General features: G+C 44.6%; 1 protein-coding gene across 3 annotated transcripts in view; it reads right to left on the bottom strand.

The window, feature by feature from the left end:
* Positions 1–22,000, bottom strand: part of GATAD2B (GATA zinc finger domain containing 2B) — a 53,182-nt gene that overhangs the window by 6,108 nt on the left and 25,074 nt on the right. For all 3 annotated transcript variants that reach the window (XM_029936112.1, XM_029936114.1, XM_029936111.1), the window contains exons 3-4: positions 6,581–6,916; positions 1,591–1,720 (exon numbers count right to left, since the gene is read on the bottom strand). In XM_029936112.1, the coding sequence (XP_029791972.1) occupies positions 1,591–1,720; positions 6,581–6,915 (465 nt within the window). In that variant the 5' untranslated portion in view covers position 6,916. The remainder of the gene's footprint in view (positions 1–1,590; positions 1,721–6,580; positions 6,917–22,000) is intronic.

Genomic DNA, 22,000 nt, shown 5'->3' with positions numbered 1-22,000 from the left:
AAGGGAGACACTGCTCTTCTTTAAAACACTGTTTCTAGGGTCCCCTGGAGGACTCAGTCAGTTAGGCATCCAACTTCTACTCAGGTCACGATCTCACAATTCATGGATTCGAGCTCTGCATCGGGCTCTGTGCTGACAGCTCAGGGACTGAAGCCTACTTCAGATTCTGTGGCTGTCTCTCTTTGCCCCTACCCCACTCATGCTTGGTCTCTCTTGCTCTCATCAATAAATAAAACATAAAAAAGAAATTTAAAAAAAATGGGCACATCCTCAGGGCACCTGGCTGGTTCAGTCTGGTTCAGTCAGCGGAGCACGAGACTCTTAATCTTAGGGTTGTGGGTTTGAGCCCCATGTTGGGTATAGAGATTACTTAAAAAAAAATTTTTTTTAAGTTTATGTATTTATTTTTGAAAGAAAGAAAGCATGAGTGGGGAGGGGCAGAGAGAGAGAATCTCAGATCATGACCTGAGCTGAAGTTGGATGCTTAACCAATTGAGCCACCCAGGTGCCCCCAAAATATAATCTTTAAAAAAAAATAAGGGCACCCCAGTGGCTCAGTAGACTAAGCATCCAACTCATATTGTGATCCCAGGGTTCTGAGATAAAACCCCACAGACTGTGCAGCCTGCGTAAGACTCTCTTCCCCCATCCCTCCTCTGTGTACATGCTTTCAAAAACAAAAACAAAACAGTAAATAGTAAGTATATAAATAAAATGCCCTTGAAGTTGAAAATCATTTATAAAAAGTTTCATCAATGGGTATTTATTAAAAAAATTTTTTAGGGGCACCTGGGTGGCTCAGTCGGTTAAGCCTCCGACTTCGGCTCAGGTCAGATCTCACGTTCATGGGTTCGAGCCCCGCATCAGGCTCTGTGCTGACAGCTAGCTCAGAGCCTGGAGCCTGTTTCTGGTTCTGTGTCTCCTCTCTCTGCCCCTCCCCCTCTCATGCTCTCTCTCTGTATCAAAAATAAATGAAACATTAAAAAAAAAATTAAAAAAAATTGTAATGTTTATTTTTGAGAGAGAGAGAGAGAGAGAGAGAGAGAGAGAGAGAGAGACACACACACACACACAGAGGATGAGCAGGAGAGGGGTAGACAGACAGGGAGACACAGAATTTTAAGTGGGCTCCAGACTCTGAGCTGTCAGTGCAGAGCCTGACCGATGTGGGGCTCGAACTCATAGACTACGAGATCATGACCTGAGCTGAAGTCAGATGCTTAACTGACTGAGCCACCTAGGCATCCCTACAGGTAGTTACTCAGAATCAAAAAGTAAACTACAGGGGTGCCTGGGTGGCTCAGTCAGTTAAGTGTCTGACTCTTGATTTCAGCTTAGGTCATGATCTCATGGTTGTGGGTTCGAGTTCCACATCGGGCTCCATGTGCTTGGGATTCTTTCTCTCTCCCCTCTCTGCAACTCCTCTGCTCGCTCACACTCTCTCTCAAAAACAAATACATAAATTATTAAGTTGGTAAATTAAAAAAAAAAGTAAAGTATAAAAAAACAGAACTAAGACTCTTAGGGAACTAAAGAAAATAGGAGCAAAAATGAAGAAAGAAATTTTATCTTTTTTCTCTCTTTTCTTACCTTAAACATTTCCAGGTTGGCTGCTTTGAGTCTTTCTTCCATCCGGGAGCTGGAGCGGGGACTGGAAGCCTCGTTATCAGATAAAACAATGATGTCTGGGGAGGGAGTCAGCCTTCCACGGTCTGGCTCACTAGACAAGAAAAAAAATTAAGGTATTTCAACAATCTGTGAAGATTCACAGAAAAAGTTAAGAAAACTTCTTTTCCACACTGAGCAAAGAAATCCAAGGGAACTTAGGTCTGTCTTAGCTAGCCCAGGAGACTTAAAGCCTAGGGTGAAGAAGACACCAAGAGGGAAGTGGGGACACATCCTCAGCAAACATGCTCTCCACCTGAATTTTTTTTTAATGTTTTTATTTATTTTTGAGAGACAGAGAGAGACAGTGTGAGCAGGGGTGGGTCAGAGAGAGACACACAGAATTTGAAGACAGGCTCCAGGCTCTGAACTGTCAGCACAGAGCCTGATGCGGGGCTCGAACCCACAAACTGGGGGATCATGACCTGAGCCGAAGTCAGGTGCTTAACCGACTGAGTCACCCAGGTGCCCCCAAAGTGCTCTCCATTTAAATTCCTTGTGTAGGGAGCAGACATACGGTACCTGGCTTCAGAAATGGGAGAGAGGAGTGTTCTTATCACATCAATTTGAATGAAAATTCTAAATGTGTCCCCTGTACCTCACTTCCCTCTGGGCCATCTCATTAGCTGCACAGAGGCTCAGAAGGGAGTGGCCAGCCCAGCGGAGGCAGAGGGCAAAGGCAGGGCTCTGGAGTGCACGCTGTGAAGGAGGCAGTGCCCCATGCCCTCCGCGCCTGGCCGGCCCCGTGGGCTCACCCAAGAGGAGGGTAGGACACCCCTGGCGGCGGCGCAGAGCTGAGGCCCAGGAAGGCATGGTTGCCAGCTGCTTGAGGGGGTGGACAGTGCCAAGTCTACAGCCTTCTGGGGGACCGAAATCCCTACACCACACCTGCGGAACTTGGATCTGCTTACCAGATCTGTACTTAGCATCTTCCCTCAGAAATAAACTCTCCAGAAATGACTTTGAAATCTAAGTCTTCCTCACTGGCTCCCCGTATTTCAAATCTCACTTATTAGACAACTGCGGTTTTGGTCCTTTGGGGCTGGTTAAGAGCATCATACTTGTTTCTCTAAGATGATAAAAATGGCACTCCCTGTTTTAAGAGCTGGATGACAAGAATTCTGGAAATTCTAATTGCCTCAGGTTCCCAAATCAATGACCACATATTCTAACTCTCTGATTTCTTAAAAAAAAAAAAAATTCTTTTTTTAATGTTCGTTTAGTTTTCAGAGACCAAGTGCAAGCTGGGGAGGGGCAGAGACAGAGGGAGACACAGAATCTGAAACAGGTTCCAGGCTCCTTGCTGTCAGCACACAGCCTGACGTGGGTCTTGAACTCATGAACTGTGAGATCATGACCTGAGCCGAAGCTGGGAGATTAACTGACTGAACCACCCAAGCACCCACTAGCTCTCTGATTTCTTAACTCCGTTATCTTCCCAGACCCTACTTCCCTGAGTTCTTCAGTATAGTTAGGAACACACAGACCGAGAACAATATGTTCTTAGTTCTTAAACATGAAACTCAAATCCTTAACGCCTTTAGTCCTGAGAGCGTCTCGATGATTTCTCTGAGTCTCTTGTCTCCGCTGATGCGGGGACGTGGATGCCCAGGTTTTTTGAACAGAACACCGTGGCTACGTGGGTTAGGCATTCAATTTCTCAATGGGGTTGAGTTACTAAAATCAACCAAATCTGGGGCACCTGGAAAGCTCAGTTGGTTGAACATCTGACTCTTGATTTCTGATCAGGTCATGATCCCAGGGTCATGGGACCAAGCCCCTTGTTGGGTTCTGCTCCGAACTGAACATGGAGCCTGTTTGGGATTCTCTCTCTCCCTCTCCCTTCTCTCACTCTCTCTTTGCCCTTCTCCCCTGCTCACATGCTCTGTCTTTTTAAAATTTGAAAAAAAAGTAAAATAAACCAAATTTGGCTGAGAACATAAAATAGAGGGACAGAATAACATGCACGACTGTCTTGGAAACAATCAGGTTTGTCCAGATTGCTCTATAGGCACTGGTCACAGGCAGCTGGGCGTGTGGGGTTACAGAAAAAGACGTCACTAGAGGGAGAAGGGCCTTTCTTTCCCTAACCCCACATTGCTGGAATAAGGGTCAGGCCTACCTGAATTCATCCTCTGGTGGTTTTATTTTTCATTTCTACATTTCTTCATCCTTGCCTACCCATCCCTGACATCAACATGGGTGAATAATTCTGAGATTTGGTAAATTTCTGCTTCCACTTGATTCTCCAGTGTTTATTCACGCCAACAGCCACATCTTCCCTTCTGGTCTGCGCTGGAGACACGCATCAAGATTATCTCTAAGCTACGGACTCTTTCCTCGCTCAAGTGAGTGCCGCCTGCTGCTTCGGGCTGGCTCAGCAACAAGGCAGGCGGACCCGCTCCCGGTTGGAGGCTGCGGACACGAGCAGCGCTTGTCGGGAGTCGACTCAGAGAGCCACCCCGAGTTTTTACTGCGGGTGTGAGCAGACCCACACTGGGTACAGCACAGGCAAGGAGAAGCCCCAGTTTTGTTCCATTCTTCAAGGTTTTTGTTCTTGTTGTTTTTAACTTCTGACCTGGGATTCTGGTCTCATTTATGAAACTTTCCAAAGACAAATTATTTTGCCACTTTCCCAAACATATACATGATTTACATCATTTGGCATTCTTCAGTATGAAACTCTAGTGGTCGAAGAGAGATTACTAGAAAAGCCCGACTTGTTGCTAACATCACTTATGAATCGGACTGGCAGGTTTACAAAAGCTACGTACCTCCTGATCCTTCTGGTAGTAAAGACAACTAAACAGAAAACTGCTATATTTCTCTAGCATTCCAAAACATAAGCAAACACTGGTTTCACACACACCTGATTTCATACAGTTTGTAATCTGCCCAACTGATGGCAAAAAAAAGTTTCAGGCAAGTATGACATGGCTGTCGTTGACACCAGGGGCCATTCATTCTTTCTGCTTTTACATTGTCTCCTTTTGTCCAGATCAAAGACACTGGTGCTCTCCTTGCTGAACAATCTACCAAGGCTGTTCATTCTTATAAAAAGCGTGGGGCTGAGTAGAAATAACCGTCAGTGTATCTGGGGAAAGGGAAGACGAGTGTCAGGGGCCAGTAAAGCCTAGTTTTCCATGTAGAATGGGGATCTAGATTGTTCACATCAACCCTCTTTTCCTGGAGACCATTAAAAAAAGCTCCCAGTTTCCAGAGGATCAAGTTTCAAAAGCTCATTCCTCTAAAATAAAATTAAATGCAATTGGTAGAGTTTTCAAGGTAGTCTGACTTTTCAACAGAGACTTTATTTAGTATAATACCAATAATAGCACTAGTGAGATTTCACCAAAATGTGTGACAGTGCTTCTAGAAAAACTCGGGTTTCAGGGCCAATGTGGGGTGTGAGGACTCCACCCAACACCCCTCCCTCCCCCTCCCCCCATTCAGGCAAGACTGAGCCTGGAGGGCACTTACAGGGCAAGTAATTTGCTCAGGGGCATGATCTCATTCATTTGCTTTCTTTTCCCCCCCCAAAGGATCTAAAGATTAATCTATTTTCATAATTTTCAGCTCACATTACCTATAGCTTCCAAGCTGAGGATTTTTCTCCTCTTTTATGACCAATAGGGAATTTATCTCAAGTTTTCCTAAGGGATTTATATGCTAGTTCCAAGAATAATGTCCCCTCACTGGGTGTGGCTTCAGAACATAATCCTGGGATAGTACTAGTAAGTTTACACTAAAAGCTAGAGAAAGTGGGGGCGCCTGGGTGGTTCAGTTAGTTAAGTGTCTGACTCTTGATCTCAGCTCAGGTCTTAATGTTTATTTTTGAGAGAGAGAGAGCGCGCGAGCGAGCGAGCACAAATCAGGGAAGGGCAGAGAGAGTGAGGAAGAGAAAGAATCCCAAGCAGGCTCAGAGCAGTCAGCAAAGAGCCTGATGTGGGGCTGGAACACACGAACTGTGAGATCATGACACAAGCTGAAGTTGGATGCTTAACTGACTGAGCCACCCAGGCGTCCCTCAGTTCTAGTCTTGATCTCAGGGTTGTGAGCCTGTGTCAGGCTCTGCAGTGGGCATGAAGCCTACTTAAAAAAAAAAAAAAGAGGCTGGAGAAAAGAAATGCAGGTAAGGCTAGAACTATTCCTCTCTCTTTCAGTCCTAAGACAAATTCAGCAGGGCCAGCTGGAGGGCAAGTGGACAGCGCCCTATTTATTGGTTATATCTGAACAAATAATAAACTGAACGTTCTTGAAGCTAACGTTGTCTACACTGTGATTCACTGTCTTGGAAGTTGTCACCCTCAGTCAGTACTTCTCAGTATGTGCCCCACTGTTTGGAGTCCTTGACCCTGGCAGACACCGAGAAAGGCTCTATATGTGCGTGTGAGAGTGCGCGCACAGGAGTGTGTGCTCCACGTGTGAACGTTTATGCGTGTGTGGAGCCCGAGGAGGGTGGTACACACAAAGCAAGGACGGAGAGAGCTACCACATGAAGACAAGTGCCTTGTTCACACAAGAAGAGCCACGCCCATGCTTCTGGAGGCTCCGGAAGCTGGGACTCCATGGCAAACGCTAGACTAAAACTCTCAGGATGGTCTGATGCTCTCCTGAAATGGCTGTTAGGACTAGACTGAAGCACATTTCTGTTATCTCATTTCCAGCTGGCCTATCAGCTGTCTGGTGCCTCCTTCATCCAGAGATGACCGCTTTATCTTAAGGGCACAAGCAAATATATGAGGCACTGGGTTTCATCTGGATACGACAGGGGTTTATGGTCAAGCCAGATGGCACACAAATGTCTTCTTTCAAGAAGGTTTAGGATGGAAAACACCTGCTCTCATTGGAATTCTTTCCATCTCCACCGTTTACGAGAAGACCCTACCGCCGGAGCAGCCGCGCTGAGCCGTACCTCCGCCTGGCACTCATATCGACAGGCTCATCACTGATGTTCTCTTTGCCTGGCCTCCCTGCAGTCCTGGTGTCTCCGTGAGGCCTGAGGTTCCCATTGAGCTTCTCTTCGTAGCCTTTGACACCACTGCCATCCTGTTTGGTGGGCAACTCGTGTGGCACCTCGAGATTCGCCAGATCCTTCCGTTTGAGCAGCGCCAACATTTTCAGGCGCTCCATGGCCTCGTGCCCCTCCATTTTGAGTCGCTTAGCCAGGACATCATCTCGCTCATCTGCTGGGTCCAAGCTCCGCTTCAACAGGTTCAGGCGAAGAGCATCTTCTGTCATCCTATCCATCCTATGGGAAGGAAAATACAAGTGAGATCAGAGCACAAGCCTTTAAACAGTCCACAAAGAAAGGGGATGGGTGGTAAAGGTATTCAGAAGAATCACAGGACCATCTGGCTGGCTGAGTCGGGACAGCACACGACTCTGGACCTACGGTTGTAAGTTTGAGCCCCACGTTGGGTGCAGAGCTTATAAAAAAAAAGAAAAAGACATAGTCACATGGAATTTCAAAGATCACTGAGCTAGCTATCTGCACTCTATTTTCCTAGAACACCTATGTTAAAGGAGAGTTCTACCAATGGAAAGTGAACTTCAAGTATTTTCTAGTTGTTGAGGTCCTGACTGTATCACCGCTACACTAACCTGTATAGTCCATTAAAGAGCCTACATCTCTCAGAAAATAAACATTCTTTTGTGACTTTTTTTGTGCCTGTATGTTCAAACCATCAGCACTGGTTTTAATTCTCATACCAAATTCTTCTCTGGAAAAAGACCTCTTTTATGGACCGGAAAGTTCCTCAGGCCACCCAGGCATCATCTCTCACTGGCTTATCTTATGGAGAAATATGAGAAAGATGAACTAAACAGTGTTTAATGGGCAGCCTCAACGGTCTGGATGCAGCAGGAACCAGAGGGGCTACTATTACTGCCCTCAAGTCTCTACAGATACAGATTCAATATCTAAAGATACTTGGCTTTAATGAAAGACTCCGGTGCTCAGGCTGATAAAAGGTCAGTGCTTTCTCTACTTACGCAGCAACATTATTAAAAGCAAGAAAATTATAATTTTCCTTTCCTGCTTTGACTTTCTTATACTAATGAAATCTAAATACAAAACTTCTTCCATACTTTAGAATCCAGGGCTGTTTTCCTGGCAGGAAATGGCAATGAGGCACTGGAAAGAAAACTTTGAGTCATAGAAACAGGTTTGAACTGCTAATTACATTTATAAGATCAAATATTTAATGTTACTTTACCTCCCTAAATCTCAATCTTATCTGTAAAAGTGGGTACTTAGAAGATGCACAAGGGGCGCCTGGGTGGCTCAGTCGGTTAAGCGTCTGGCTTCAGCTCAGGTCAGATCTCACGGTTCGTGGGTTCGAGTCCCACGTCGGGCTCTGTGCTGACTGCTAGCTCAGAGCCTGGAGCCTGCTTCAGATTCTGTATCTCCCTCTCTCTCTGACCCTCCCTTGCTCGCACTCTCTCTGTCTCTCAAAAATAAATAAAAAGCATCAAAAAAAAATTAAATAAAAAAAGAAGATGCACAACAAAATCTAATTTCTTTTTTTTTCTTCTTAAAGTTTTATTTTTATTCAAGAGAGAGAGATAGCAAGCAGGGGAGGGACAAAGAGAAAGACAGAATCGCAAGCAGGCTCTTCACTGCCAGCACGGAGCCCAATGTGGGGCTTGAACTCACGAACCATGAGATCATGACCAGAGCTGAAGAGTCAGATGCTTAACCGACTGAACCACTCAGGCACCCCATGAAGATGCTCAGCAAAATTTAATTTCTATGCCCTAGGGTTATGAGCTCTATACTATGACATCAGGCCCAGTGATCCACAGATTCAAGTAGCAGGAGAGAGAATACTATGGATGATAATTGGTGCTCTTGAAAAGAAAGATATGTATGTGCCTGAGGCGCCTTCCTTCTTGTAGTGAGAAGTAAAGTAAGAGCTATTTGATCCTTTTCTGGGTATTAAAAAAAAGCCAGATTTATGAGTTTTTAGGTAATGTTTCTTAATTCTCCCTTAAAAAATTGTTTTTTAATGTTTATTTATTTTTGAGGGAGAGAAAGAGTGCAAGCAGGGAAGGGGCGGAGAGAGAAGACGACACAGAGTTTGAAGCAGGCTCCAGGCTTTGAGCTGTCAGCACAGAACCCAACGTGGGGCTCAAACCCATGAACAGTGAGATCATAACCTGAGCCGAAGTCGGATGCTTAACCGACTGAGCCACGCTGATGCCCCTAATTCCGTTAAAAAAAAGTTTTTTTTTTTTTTTACGTTAATGTATTTTTGAGAGAGAGAGTGTGTGAACAGAGGAGGGGCAGAAAGAGAAAGAGACACAGAATCCGAAGCAGGCTCCAGACTCTGAGCTAGCAGTCAGCACAGAGCCCGATGTGGGGCTCGAACGCAGGAACTGTGAGATTATGACCTGAGCCAGAGTCAGACGTTCAACTGACTGGGCCACCCAGGTGCCCCTCTGATTCCGTTCTTAAAAGATCAGGTTTACTGAGGCATAATTCACACGTCACGTAATCACCTTTTGAAAGTGCCTACTCCCATGGTGTTGAGTATATTCAGAGTTGTGTAACCATTTTCACAATCAATATTAGAAAATTTTTATCATCTCCCCCCGCTCCCTGAAAACCCATACTCATTAGCAGTCCACCTGCCCTCATCTCTACCCTCAACTAATTTGCTTTTTGTTCCTAAATTTGCCTATTTTGGACTTTTCGTATAAATGAAGTCGTACAACATAAGTAAGGTCTTTTGCGACTGGCTTCTTTCACTGAGCATCATGTTTTTAAGGTTCATTCAGTCCGGAACCTGTGTTTATACCTGATATCTTTCCATGGCCAAACGATATTCCAGTTGTGTATCTGCTTGTACATTTACCATGTGGTGGGCATTTGACTTCCCCCCGTTTTTCTTATTATGAACAACGCTGTTACGAACTTTTGGGTACAAGTTTTTACGTGGCCGCGTTTTCAGCCCTCTTGGGTGTGCCCCCAGGAATGAACCACTGGGTCCTGGGGTAGCTCTCAGTCCAACACTCAGCAGCAGCAGGCTGCTCCCCAAAGCGGCGGCGCCCTGCTGTGTCGCCGGCAGCAGTGTGGGGGTTCCAACTCTCCACATCCTCCTCGTTCTCAGTGTCAGACAGACAGACTTCAGAACGCACAGACATTCTTTAGCGACAGGTCCCCCTAGGGATCTGCGGTATTTCTTTTTTTCATGTTTATTTATTGAGAGAGATGTTTCTTTATTTAGTGAGTGCGTGTGTATACTCACAAGTAGGGGAGGGACAGAGAGGGAGAGAAAGAATCCCAAGCAGGTTCCATGCTGCCATTGCAGAGCACGCCTTGGGACGCGATCCCAGAAACCATGAGATCATGACTTGAGCTGAAATCAAGAATCTGATGCTTAACCAAATGAGCCACCCAGGCGCCCCACGATATGCGGTGTATCTGAAGTGGTATACCTCTGACAAGTACCCCCAGGTGGGAACTGGAAAGCTCAACACTACAGAACAGCAAACATTAAGCTCTAACTCCACAGTAACAGTGTCCCAGGTAACTTGATCAACACCCTATGCGGAGAGCACCACTCATGGGAGTTGTAGGTGAGAAAAGTCTGTTACTCAAATGATCATACACCTAGATGCAAAAAATACTCCAGAAAAGCACACAGCAAAATATACAAATGAAAATTAATACAGTGCTGTGTTCTAAGTTTTGAGACAAATTATATTCATGAACACTGAAAACAGAAGACAAAGCAACAAAACTCAACAACCAAGAGTTGAATGAATGGAGTTTGAGACGGCATCATTACCCTGGCCTCCTGAACGGTCACGCAAACCGTTGAACTCTGCTCAAGAATTCTCCCGTGAAATAAATGGACATATGAAAGTTGGGAGAAACCAGAACCAGATATCTGAATGTCTAAGGTAAGTAATCTTCCTGAGAGGGTCTGAAAACGCCGACCAAGCTCTCCTGGTCCGTTCCTGCCGTGACTGATCTTGTTAGAGGCTCCACCTCTACGTGTTCGTAGCTAGGCCTGCTTCAACATCCAACTAAACACGGATGAACCTTGAATGCAAAGTGAAGGAAGCCAAACACAGAAGGGCACATGCTTCACGGTCCCACCTATATAAGGTACCTAGAATCCGCAAATTCAGAAAGACAGAAAGTAGATTAGAGGTTACCCAGGACTAGGGGTGGCAAGAGGGCAATGAAGAGCTAGTATTTAATAGGAACAAAGTCTCTGGGTTGAAGAAAAAGTTCCTAAAATGGACCATGGTGATGGTTTCACAACACCATGAATGTACTTAAAGCCTATGAATTATATAGTTAAAAATGGTTAAAATGTTAAATTTGGGGGGGGGGAGGAAGAGAAAAAGAAAAAGGGGGCAATGGTAAATTTTGTGTTATGTAATTCTGCCATAATAAAAAAATCCAATGTAACAGACAAAAATGGCACAAGAGATCTTTTTGGGTTATGCAAATTTTCTAACGCTGGATTGTGGTAATAGCTGTACAACTCTGTATACCTAATAAAAAAAATTACTAAAACATAAACTTAAATCATACTCAAATAAAACTGTGAAAATAATAATCAATGTAAACTTGTCACACAACAATTCCTCTCCAAAAAGCCAAACAAAAATTCTATAAAATATGGGCGCCTGGCTGGTTCAGTCAGTGGACAGTGCAATGCTTAATCTCAAGGTCATGAACTCAAGCCCCATATTCAGCATGGAGCCTACTTAAAATAAAGTAAAAACCATTTTCTGTAAAATAAATGCTGCCTTTTGTTTTCTAATGCATAACCAGTCTTTTCGGTCTCTTCTGGGCTGCTAAGGATAACAGCTAATCTTTCTTAAATACCTACTTAAAAGCCAAACACGTTACTAGGCACTTTATCATGTGTTATTTAAATTTCCTCAACAAGTTACTTTATAGCTGGGAAAACTTGAAACCAAGTATCCCAAGACTGTAAAACTGTTGACAGTGAATGTGGAACTCCCATGCGGGAGGGGTGTGTCAGAGCTGGACAAGAGTCAGGAGCAGCATTGGGTATGCAGGAATGTGCGTTCCCGTCTATCATCCCCGCTAATACTACGTATATATACTATGTGCCAGGTAGAGGGTTAACTGTTAAGCTGTTAGGAATAAAGGTGAAAAAAGACTAGGTTAACTGTCTTTCAACCATTTCATCCCGATAGGAGACAGATGTGCATGTCTTCTCTGCCTTCTTATAGCCTGCTTTTCTTCCTTCTTTTTCAACAATGAGGACTGAATTCATCTAGGGGCGAAAGCTGAGAGTCTGGGAATCACCCCTGACTTTTAAATCTCAGTCACCAACTCCTATATTCTCTTCTCTGGAACGTGAGTGTGAAAGTACACGGTCCTGGCATGCTGCTGCTGGCAGCCATCTTGGGGCAATGCGGGAAGGCAGGCGGCCTGCAGAGGAAGCAGACGCTGCACACACAGAGCACCGTGACGGGGGCTAGTCACACAGCTGTGCCATGCATCAAACTGCCCTGAAGCTAGTTTCTGGATTCCGGGTGCACAGGCCAATAAACTCCCTTTATGTTTAAGCCAGCATGAGCTAGGTTTTCTGTTCTGTTACTTAAACTGAAAAAAGCTTAATGGTAAACTGTCATAAGTGCCAATATGAAATCAAGGTGGACATATCCAAAACACGGGTGGATACACGGCAATCCAACAGAAGAGCTAGCATCTAGGTCAGAGCTGGAGATAAGATACCTGAACAGCTGGAGGAGGTAATGGAAGTAATGTATGGGCAGTAAGTGAAACTGCCCAGCAAAAAGTTAACATATAATCACGAGAACAGAGGGCCAAGGATAGAAGCATAGGCAATACCTACACTTTAGGGTTAGTTGGTCAGAGGAAACTAAGAAATGGCCAGAGGGCCAGGGGAAAACTAGAAATATCAACAAACTAAAAGAGAGTTCCAAGAAGAGAGTAGTTAATTATGTCCGACAATTACAGCAGAAAAACGCCCAGCTTTATTTACTGAGAGAGAGCAAGAGAGAGCACAAGAGAGAACACGAGCAAAGGGCAGGGTAGGGGTTCCAAAGGGACAGAGAGAACCTTAAACAGGATCCACACCCAGGTGGGAGCCCGATGTGGGGGTCAATCGCATGACCTTGAGATCGTGACCTGAGCTGAAATCAAGAGTCTGACACTTAACCAACTGAGCCACCCAGATGCCCTCAAAAATACCAAGCTTTAAATCTGCTGTCAACTGTTCTAAAAAAACAAGAATGGCCAGATGGTAAACCAGATCTAGAGCCACGCTGGTCAAGTTCCCGCCTCACTGTTAATGCCAAACCAGAATCCAGGTCTGCAGCACGGACTCAGAGGATCCTGAGAGAGAAGCAGATGGAGGGATGAGCAAACTGAATTAACATCTACCAGATGGTTGCTGTCCACTAGGCAATGTACAAGCCCTTTCTATTTGCTCTCACACTAAATCACATCACAGGATTAACAGAAAACTTTTGTAAGTCAGAAAAACCCCAATTTTCAAAAACGATAAAAATTAAGCCTATAGTTACATAAAAGTAAAATGGTATTTCTTTAACACATAAAAAATACACTGTTCTGGGGCATCTGGCTGGCGCAGTCAGGGGAGCACGTGGCTCTTAATCTCAGAGCCGTGTCAAGTCCCATGCTGGGTGCAGAACTTACTTAAAAAAAAAAAAAAAAAGCACTATGGCCACCCTGGGGCTTGAACTCCTCACAGGGAGGATCAAGTCACCAGGTATCTCCTTAAAAAATAAGTTAAAAATATTTTGAGGGCATCTGTGTGACTCAGTCGGTTAAGTGACCATCTCTTGATTTTGGCTCAGGTCATGATCTCACGGTTCATTGAGTTCGAGTTCCACATCGGGTTCTGTGCTGACAGTGCAGAGTCGGCTTGGTATTCTCTCTTTGCCTCTCTGTGTCCCTAGTCCATGCATGCATGTGTTTTCTTTCTCTCTCTATCTCTCAAAAAAAAAATAAAAAACAAAACAAAACCTTAAAAAAAAATTAATAAATATTTTGGTTTCAAAATTCTAAGTAGAAATAAAAATATTTCATTTAAAATATTATATACCTTATATACATTATCTTTATGTTAAGTTTTATATATTTATATATAATATGTCTTATATATAATACATACATATGTGTAAGACACACAGTAAAACCTTGGTTTGCGAGCATAATTTGTTCCAGAAACATGCTTGTAAACCAAAGCAAATTTCCCCACAAGAAATAATGGAAACTCAGATGATTTGTTCCATAACCAAAAAATATTCATATAAAATGGTTATATTGCTGTAATATAATACAAAACAATAAAGAAAATACAAAATATAATGAAAAATAAATTAACCCACACTTCACTTGAAAACTTCATGGCTGGTGTGAGGGAGATAAGATTAGGGTTACTGGGTAGGATGACTTTCACTATCACTAATGGAATCCTTCTCGTGCACCTTCAACAAGGAACCTATCCAATGACGCTTACTTTTACAACCTTTGGAGGACTTCATGGAAAGGTGACATTGCATTGTCATTAAACAGATTCATCACTCGCAGTGCTACAGCCTCATTCAGGTGGTGCTTTTCTACATTTTGTACTGTTTTCCAAATTTTCCACATCTTCCTAATCTCACATGGATTGAAGGATTCCTCCACCTTCTCCTAAGACTGGATTCCTCCGCCTTCTCTTCCTCCTCTGCAGATGAGATCTCCGTAACCTCCTGCTCTTGCTCGCAGTGCAGCTCCATCACCTTCTCAGTGGTCGGCTCCTGGCCCCCCTCCCCCACCAGCTCCTGAATGTCATCCTCACTCACCGCAATCCCGTGCTCTTCCCCAAGGACACAATTTCATCGACAACTGGCGGCGGCTGCTCCCGAGCAAGCCCCTCTAGGTCACGCCCAAGAACGCAATCGGGCCAGTTCTCTCCAGGCAGAACTGAGGGTCCTCTGGGTGACCCCATCCCAGGCTTTGTTGATCCTGAGGAAGTTCACGATGTGGAAATAATTTTTCCAAAACTCTCATAGGGTAAGGTCTGTTCCTTCGGTCACCTCAAAGCATTGCTGAAGTAGTGGTTTGGTGTAAAGCTTTTTAAAGTTCGAAATGACTTGCTGACCCATGGGCTGGAGGACTGGAGCCGTGTCGGGAGGAAGGAACTTGACTTTAATGAACTTGAACTCCTCCAGCAGGTCATCCTCAAAGCCTGGAGGATGTGAAGGGGCACTACCCATCACCAGCAAGGCCTGGAGCGGCAGACTCTTCTCTAAAAGGTATTTCTTCTTCACTGCAGGACCGAAGACCTCATTGATCCACTCAACAAACAAGACACCAGTGACCCAAGCCTGGCCCTTGAACCTCCACAGAATATTTAACTGGCTCTTCTGCACCTTGCATTCATTGAAAGCTTGTGGATTCTCAGAACGATACACGAGCAGGGGCTTGACTTTGAAATCTCCGCTTGCATTAGCACAAAACAAGAGGCTGAGACCGTCTTTCAGGGGCTTGTGACTGGGTGCCGCAGTGTCATCTTCTGTGACGTACGTCCTCTTTGGCATCTCTCTCCAGTAAAGCCCCGGATCATCGCGGTTGAAAACTTGCTCCGGCAGGCAACACTCAGAAGCCATGAGCTTCTGGAACTCAGCAGGGAACGCCTCAGCTGCCTCAGCGTCTGAACTCAGGGCCTCTCTGTGCCTCACAACACTGCGGATGCCACTTCTCTTAAAGTGACCAAAGCGTCCCCTGCTTGCTGTGAAGGCTTCTTCGTTCTCTGCGGATGCGCCTGGCAGTTTACTGACGAGGTCGACATACAAGGCCTTTGCCTTCTCGCAGATGAAGTTCTCGGTCACAGTGCCACCTGCTAGTCGCTTCTCGTTTATCAAAACCAGAAGCAACTTTTCTACGTCTTCCAGAACAGGTGGCCACTGCTTTGATATTCTTGTGACTGTCTGCTGCATCAGGCTCCCTTATATCTTCTTTAATATTGTGAAAATGGTCAACGTAGACTTCTTATAAAATCTTGCAATTTTGGTCACTTGTATACCTTGTTTGTACTTCTTGATGATTTCCTTAACTTCCACCATAATCATCTCCTTCTTACTCAACGTTTTCTGCATGGGGGCCGTCTGTATGCGCTCATACTGCTGTGGACTACAGCACAGGATTAATAACCTCTTGTCACACACCGTACTGAGTGTAACCGGCAGTAAGGCAGCATAAGAAAGGCTGGAGGCAGCCTGACCTAGAACGAAGCAAAGCATCCCTAAGCTTACTCTTGTATGGAAAAGCAAGGGACTGTCCATAGGTGCTTCGAAGTGACAAAAAAATACACCAGTGCCAGTTGTGGGTACCTTCCAACATTCTGAAATATCACTGATTTCTGCAAAACACCATGGTCTGAGACAGAGCGTGGGAGACGGGTCACCCACAACCCAGAAGTGAGAGAGAGAGAACCACTGGCTTGGTTGTGATCATGTGATGTTTTCCGTGACTTACTACTCGTGGGGCAAGACAGAGCTCATTCATCAAGTTAAAATTTATTAGAAATGGTTGCTCATCTTGCAGAACACTCGCAGCACAAGTTACCTGAAATCCAAGGTTTTACTGTATATAAAATAAATATATCCTTCTCGTGAATTATAATGCTTGCCTTAAAGACTTTTATTATTTTTCTTAGTAATCTCTACACCCATGCTTCTGAACTCATGACTCTGAGATCAAGAGTCGTATGCCAGGTACCCCCAAATCTAAAGACTTTTGTTTCTTAATTAAAAAAATTTTTTAAGTTTATTTTTGAGAGAGAGAGAGAGAGAGAGAGAGAGAGAGCGCGCGCCAGAGCACGAGGGGCAGAGGGAGGGAGATACAGAATCCAAAGCAGGATCCAGGCTCTGTGCTGTCAGCATAAAGCCTGACGTGAGGCTCGAAACCAGGAACCGTGAGATCCTGACATGAGCTGAAGTAGGTAGCTTAACTTACTTAGCCACCCAGATGCCCTTATTTTTTAATTTTTAAAATGTTTGTTTATTTTTGAGAGAGACACAGAGCTGAAGAGGGGGAGGGGCAGAGTGAGAAGGAGACACAGAATCAGAAGCAGGCTCAGGCTCTGAGCTGTCTGCACAGAGCCCGACGCGGGGCTTGAACCCACAAACTGTGAGATCATGACCTGAGCCGAAGTTGGACGTTCAACCAACTGAGCCACCCAGGCGCCCCTCGTTTTTTTTTTAAGTTTATTTTTGAGAGCGAGAGGGAGAGACATAGTGTGAGCGGGGGAGGGGCAGAGAGAGAGGGAGACAGAGAACCTGAAGCAGGCTCCAGGCTCTGAGCTGTCATCACGGAGCCAACACGGGGCTTGAACTCACAAACTGTGAGATCAAAGCTGAGCGGAAGTTGGACACTTAACCAACAAGCCACCCAGGCGCCCCACACCAACACGGTTATAACGTGTAGATCTTCTCCAGTGTTACGAGGACTCACTTGTGCTTATTTCATTCTACGCAACACCATCACGTCTGCAGGTGCGTCTAGCCACTGCCGTCAACAGGCCCTTCATCTCAGGGCTCCTCCTGCTGCCCCTTCATCCCCATGTCCACCCTTTTACCCCAAACCACATCCCAAACCCGGGGATCACCAATCTGTTTTCCATACCTAGAATTTCACCTTTTCACAAATATAATGGGAACCACACAGTATATGTAACTTTGAAGTTGGGTTTTTATTTTATTTTTTTAAATTAAGTAGACTCCATGCCCAGTATGGAAACCAACCCAAGCTTGAACTCATGACCCTGAGATCAAGACCTGAGCAGAGATCAGGAGTTGGGACTCTTAGCTGACTGAGGAACTCTGGCACACCTAAGGTTGGCTTTTGAAAAATGGCTTTTAGTATAATTCCCTTGAGATTAATCCAAGTTGTTGCATGTACCAACAGTTTGCTCCTCTTTACTGCTGGCTAGCAGTCCATGATATATGAATGTGCCATATTTATTCACCTGCTGAAGGACAACAGTTGTTTCTAGATTTTTTGTTTTTGTTTTTTTGCTGTAACAAATAAAGCTATGATGGACATTCATACATAGGTTTGTGCAGAAACATAAGCTTTCATTTTTCTGGGATAAACACTTTAAGACAGTGACTGCTCAGTAATACAGCAAATTATGTTGAGTTAAAAAAAATTCTGGGGGGTGCCTGGGTTGCTCAGTTAAGCATTCAACTTTGGCCCAAGTCATGATCACAACTGTGGGTTTGAGCCCTGCATCAGGCTCTGTGCTGACAGCTCAGAGCCTGGAGTCTGCTTCTCTCTCTGCCCTCCCTGGCTCATTTTCACTCTCTTTCTTTCTCAAAATAAACAACAACAACAAAAATTTTTTAAAGTTTATTTATTCAGAGAGAGAGAACGAGTGGGGAAAGGGCAGAGACAGAGGAGAGAGAGAGAACCCAAGCAGGCTTAAGCCCGATACAGGGCCTGAACTCATGAACTCGTGATCATAACCTGAGCCGAAATCAAGACTTGAATGCTTAACTGACTGAGCCACCCCGGTGACCCATGTTTAGTTTTAGAAGAAGCCACTAGTCTGCTTTCCAGTGTTGTTGCGTCATCGTGCGTTCCGCAAGCAGTGCTTGGGAAGTCCGGTTTCTCCACATGCCCACTGGCCTCTGGTGCTGTCACTGCTTGAGCGGTTCTGAGGTTCGAGAGGGCTGTTTTTAAATGCATTTCTCTAACGGCGAATGATGCTGATTATCTTTTCATGTGTTGATCTGCCACACGTAAATCATCCTTTGTGAACACCCTCTGTTCTGGTCTTTTCCCCATTTTTGGTATAAGTTTATTTATTTATTTTGAGGGAGAGAGGGAGAGAGAAAGAGCAGGGGAGGGGCAAGAGAGAGAAATTCAACACTACAGACACAGTCGAAGGACCCCGTGTAACTTCATCTCTAAACCACTCTCTACCCTCTCTTCCCCTTCTCTCCTCAGAGGCATTATCATGGATTTATCATTTCTATGAATATTTTTATATTATTTTATTATTATTTTTTTTACATTTATTTACTTTTGAGAGAGTGTGTGAACAGGGGAGGGACAGAGAGGGAGGAGACACAGAATCCAAATCAGGCTCCAGGTTCTGAGCTACTGGTGAGCATAGAGCCCAAAGTGGGGCTCGAACTCATGAACCGTGAGGTCATGACCTGAGCTGAAGTTGGACCCTCAACCGACTGAGCCACCCAGGCGCCCCACCATGAATACTTTTATAAGATGATTGCATATATATCCATAAATAACATGTAGTATAATTTGTGTATGCTTATAGTTTAAAAAGTAGCTCCTGTAAGGGGCACCCAGGCGGCTCAGTCAGTTAAGCATTGAACTCTTGACTTCAGGTCACGATCTCGCAGTCCATGGGGTCAAGCCCCACATCGGGCTCTGTGCTGACAGTGTGGAGACTGCCTGGGATTCTCTCTCCCTCTCTCTCTGCCGCTCCCTCACTTTCATTCTCTCTCTCACAATAAATAAACATAAAAGTCGTGCTTGTACATATCCTTTTTCATGTGCTTTTCAATGTTCAATTTTTTTAATATTTAAAACTCATCCAACTGAATGCATGAAGCTCTAGTTCATTTGTTTTAACTGCTGTGGAACAACACAGCAAATATATACAGTTTAGTAACCCATTCTCCAGTTCAACAATTAGGCATCAATTTGCTGATATTTAGGGGCGCCTGGGTGGCTCAGTCGGTTAAGCCTCCGACTTCGGCTCAGGTCAGATCTCACGTTTGTGGGTTCGAGCCCCGCGTCAGGCTCTGTGCTGACAGCTAGCTCAGAGCCTGGAGCCTGCTTCTGGTTCTGTGTCTCCTTCTCTCTGTCCCTACCCCTCTCATGCTCTGTCTCTCTCTGTATCAAAAATGAATAAAACATTAAAAAAATTAAAAAAAATTTGCTGATATTTAATGAGCCCAAGTCCACTTCTGGCCAAGATGGTGTTAACATGGGCTGGGCTGGATTTAACTTTCCACCGGAAATAACAAATCTCCCCCTCCCCCGACAAAATACACAGAATGAGGGTTTTCATGACACTGGCCATCAGGCAACAAAGGCAGGGATCCCACAGGAAGCAGAAGCAAATGAGGGGAGCTTGCCAACCATCCCGATCTCTTGTCTTGAGTTTTGAGGGCATGGTGTGGGCAGGAGCCTGAGGCGGAGGCAGGCGCTGTGCAAGCTGAAGATGTGGGGTGCAGGGAGACAAAAGCAACTAGATTTCAAAAAGGACAGAGAACCACGGAGGTGAGAGCTGCAGGACGATGGCTGTAATAAAAAAGACAGTGAGTGCTGAGGAACACACAGAGAAACTGGAATCTTCACACACTGCTAGTGGGAATATAAAACAGCACGATCACTTTGGAAAAGAGCTCGGCAGTTCCTCCTAAAGTTAAATCCAGGGGCGCCGGGGTGGCTCAGTCAGTTAAGTGTCTGACTTAGGCTCAGGTCATGATCTCACGGTTTGTGGGTTCAAGCCCCGTATCGGGCTCTGTGCAGACAGCTCAGAGCCTGGAGCCCGCTTCGGAATTCTGTGTCTCCCTCTCTCTCTGCCCCTCCCCCACTCACGCTCTCTTTCTCTCTGTATCAATAATATTTTTAAAAAATTAAAAAAACAGTTAAATGTAGAGTTACCATACAACCCAAAAATTCCATTGCTAGGTATACACCCAAGAGGACTGAACACATTATTCCCGTGCAAAAACCTGTACATCAATATTCACAGCAGCACTATTCATAATAGCTGAAAAGTGTCAACAGTCCAAATGTCCACCAATTGACAAACAAAATACGGTAGATCTGTACAATGGAATATTATATGGCCACAAAAAGGAATGGAGTATTGATTAGAATAACATAAATGGGGCACCTGGGTGGTTCAGTCAGTTAAGCATCTGACAACTTTGGCTCAGGTCATGATCTCACAATGTATGAGTCTGAACCCCACATCGGGCTCTATGCTGACAGTGTGGGGCCTGCTTGGGGTCTTGATCTCTGGCTCTCTCTGCCCCTCCCCCATTTGTGCTTTCTTAAAGTTCAAAAAGAAAAGAAGAATTACAACATATGTGAACCTTGAAAACATTACGTAAGTGAAAGAAGTCACAAAAGGCCATATATTGTATGATTCCATTTACATGAAAAAACCTGACTAGGCAAATCTATGGAAACCGAAAAAAAACTAGTGGTGGCCTAGAGCTGAAGACAGGGTCAACATGGGGAATGTCTGGTAATGGGTCAGGGGTTTTTTTGGGGGGTGATGAGAATGTTCTATTCTTAGACTGTGGGGATAGTTGCACAACTCCCAATATACTAAAACCATTAAATTGTACACTCTAAATAGGTGAATTTTGTGGCATGTAAAATGTATCTCAATAAAGATGAATGAATGATACTAATGGCAGATTAGCTATGAGAGAAAAAAGATTTAATGAACCAGAAGATCTAGTAATAAAAATCGCCCCAAATCAAAGATAGAAAAAAGAATGTAGGGCGCCGGGGGGGCTCAGTTGGTGGAGCGTCTGACTTCAGCTCAGGTCATGATCTCACAGTTCATGAGTTCGAGCCCTACATCAGGCTCTCTACTGTCAGCACAGAGCCTGCTGTAGATCCTCTGTCTTCCTTTCTCACTGCCCTTCCTCAGCTCATTCCCTCTCTCTTTCAAAAAACAAACTTTAAAAAACTTTTTAAAAAGAGAGAAAAAAGAATGAGTAAGAAAGAATATCAGGGGACAAGGGACAACTTTACGCAGCCTCATATACAGATCACTGGAGCCCCTCAAGGAGAGAGGAGAGTGGACAGAAAAAATATATGAATAAGTAATGGCTAAAAATGAACCATGAACGCCATAAACCTACAAATCCCAGAATCTCAGTAAGTCCTGAGCACAAGAAACATGAAGAAACTATACCAAGGGACATCGTAATTAAACTGCACAGAACAACTACAGAATCTTAAAAGCAGCCAGGACAAGAGGACGGAAAGGAAGACATGTTCTATAAAAATAAGGACATCAGATTTTTTGCAGGAAACAGTGCAACAGACAGCGAGTAAAAGAAAAAATCTGACAACCTAAAATATCATATGTATCAAAATATATCTTTTAAAAACAGGGGTGCCTGGTTGTCTCAGTGAGTAGAGCATCTGACTGACTCTGGATTTTGGGGTAGTGAGTTTGAGCCCCACATCAGGGAGTAGATTGTATTTAAAATAAAAAATTTAGGGGCGCCCGGGGGCCTCAGTCAGTTAAGCATCCGACTTCGGCTCAGGTCATGATCTCACGGCTGGTGAGTTCGA

The sequence above is a fragment of the Suricata suricatta genome, chromosome 3, assembly GCF_006229205.1.
Source record: "Suricata suricatta isolate VVHF042 chromosome 3, meerkat_22Aug2017_6uvM2_HiC, whole genome shotgun sequence".
Lineage (NCBI taxonomy): Eukaryota > Metazoa > Chordata > Mammalia > Carnivora > Herpestidae > Suricata > Suricata suricatta.
This window is presented reverse-complemented; position numbering and strand designations above follow the sequence as displayed.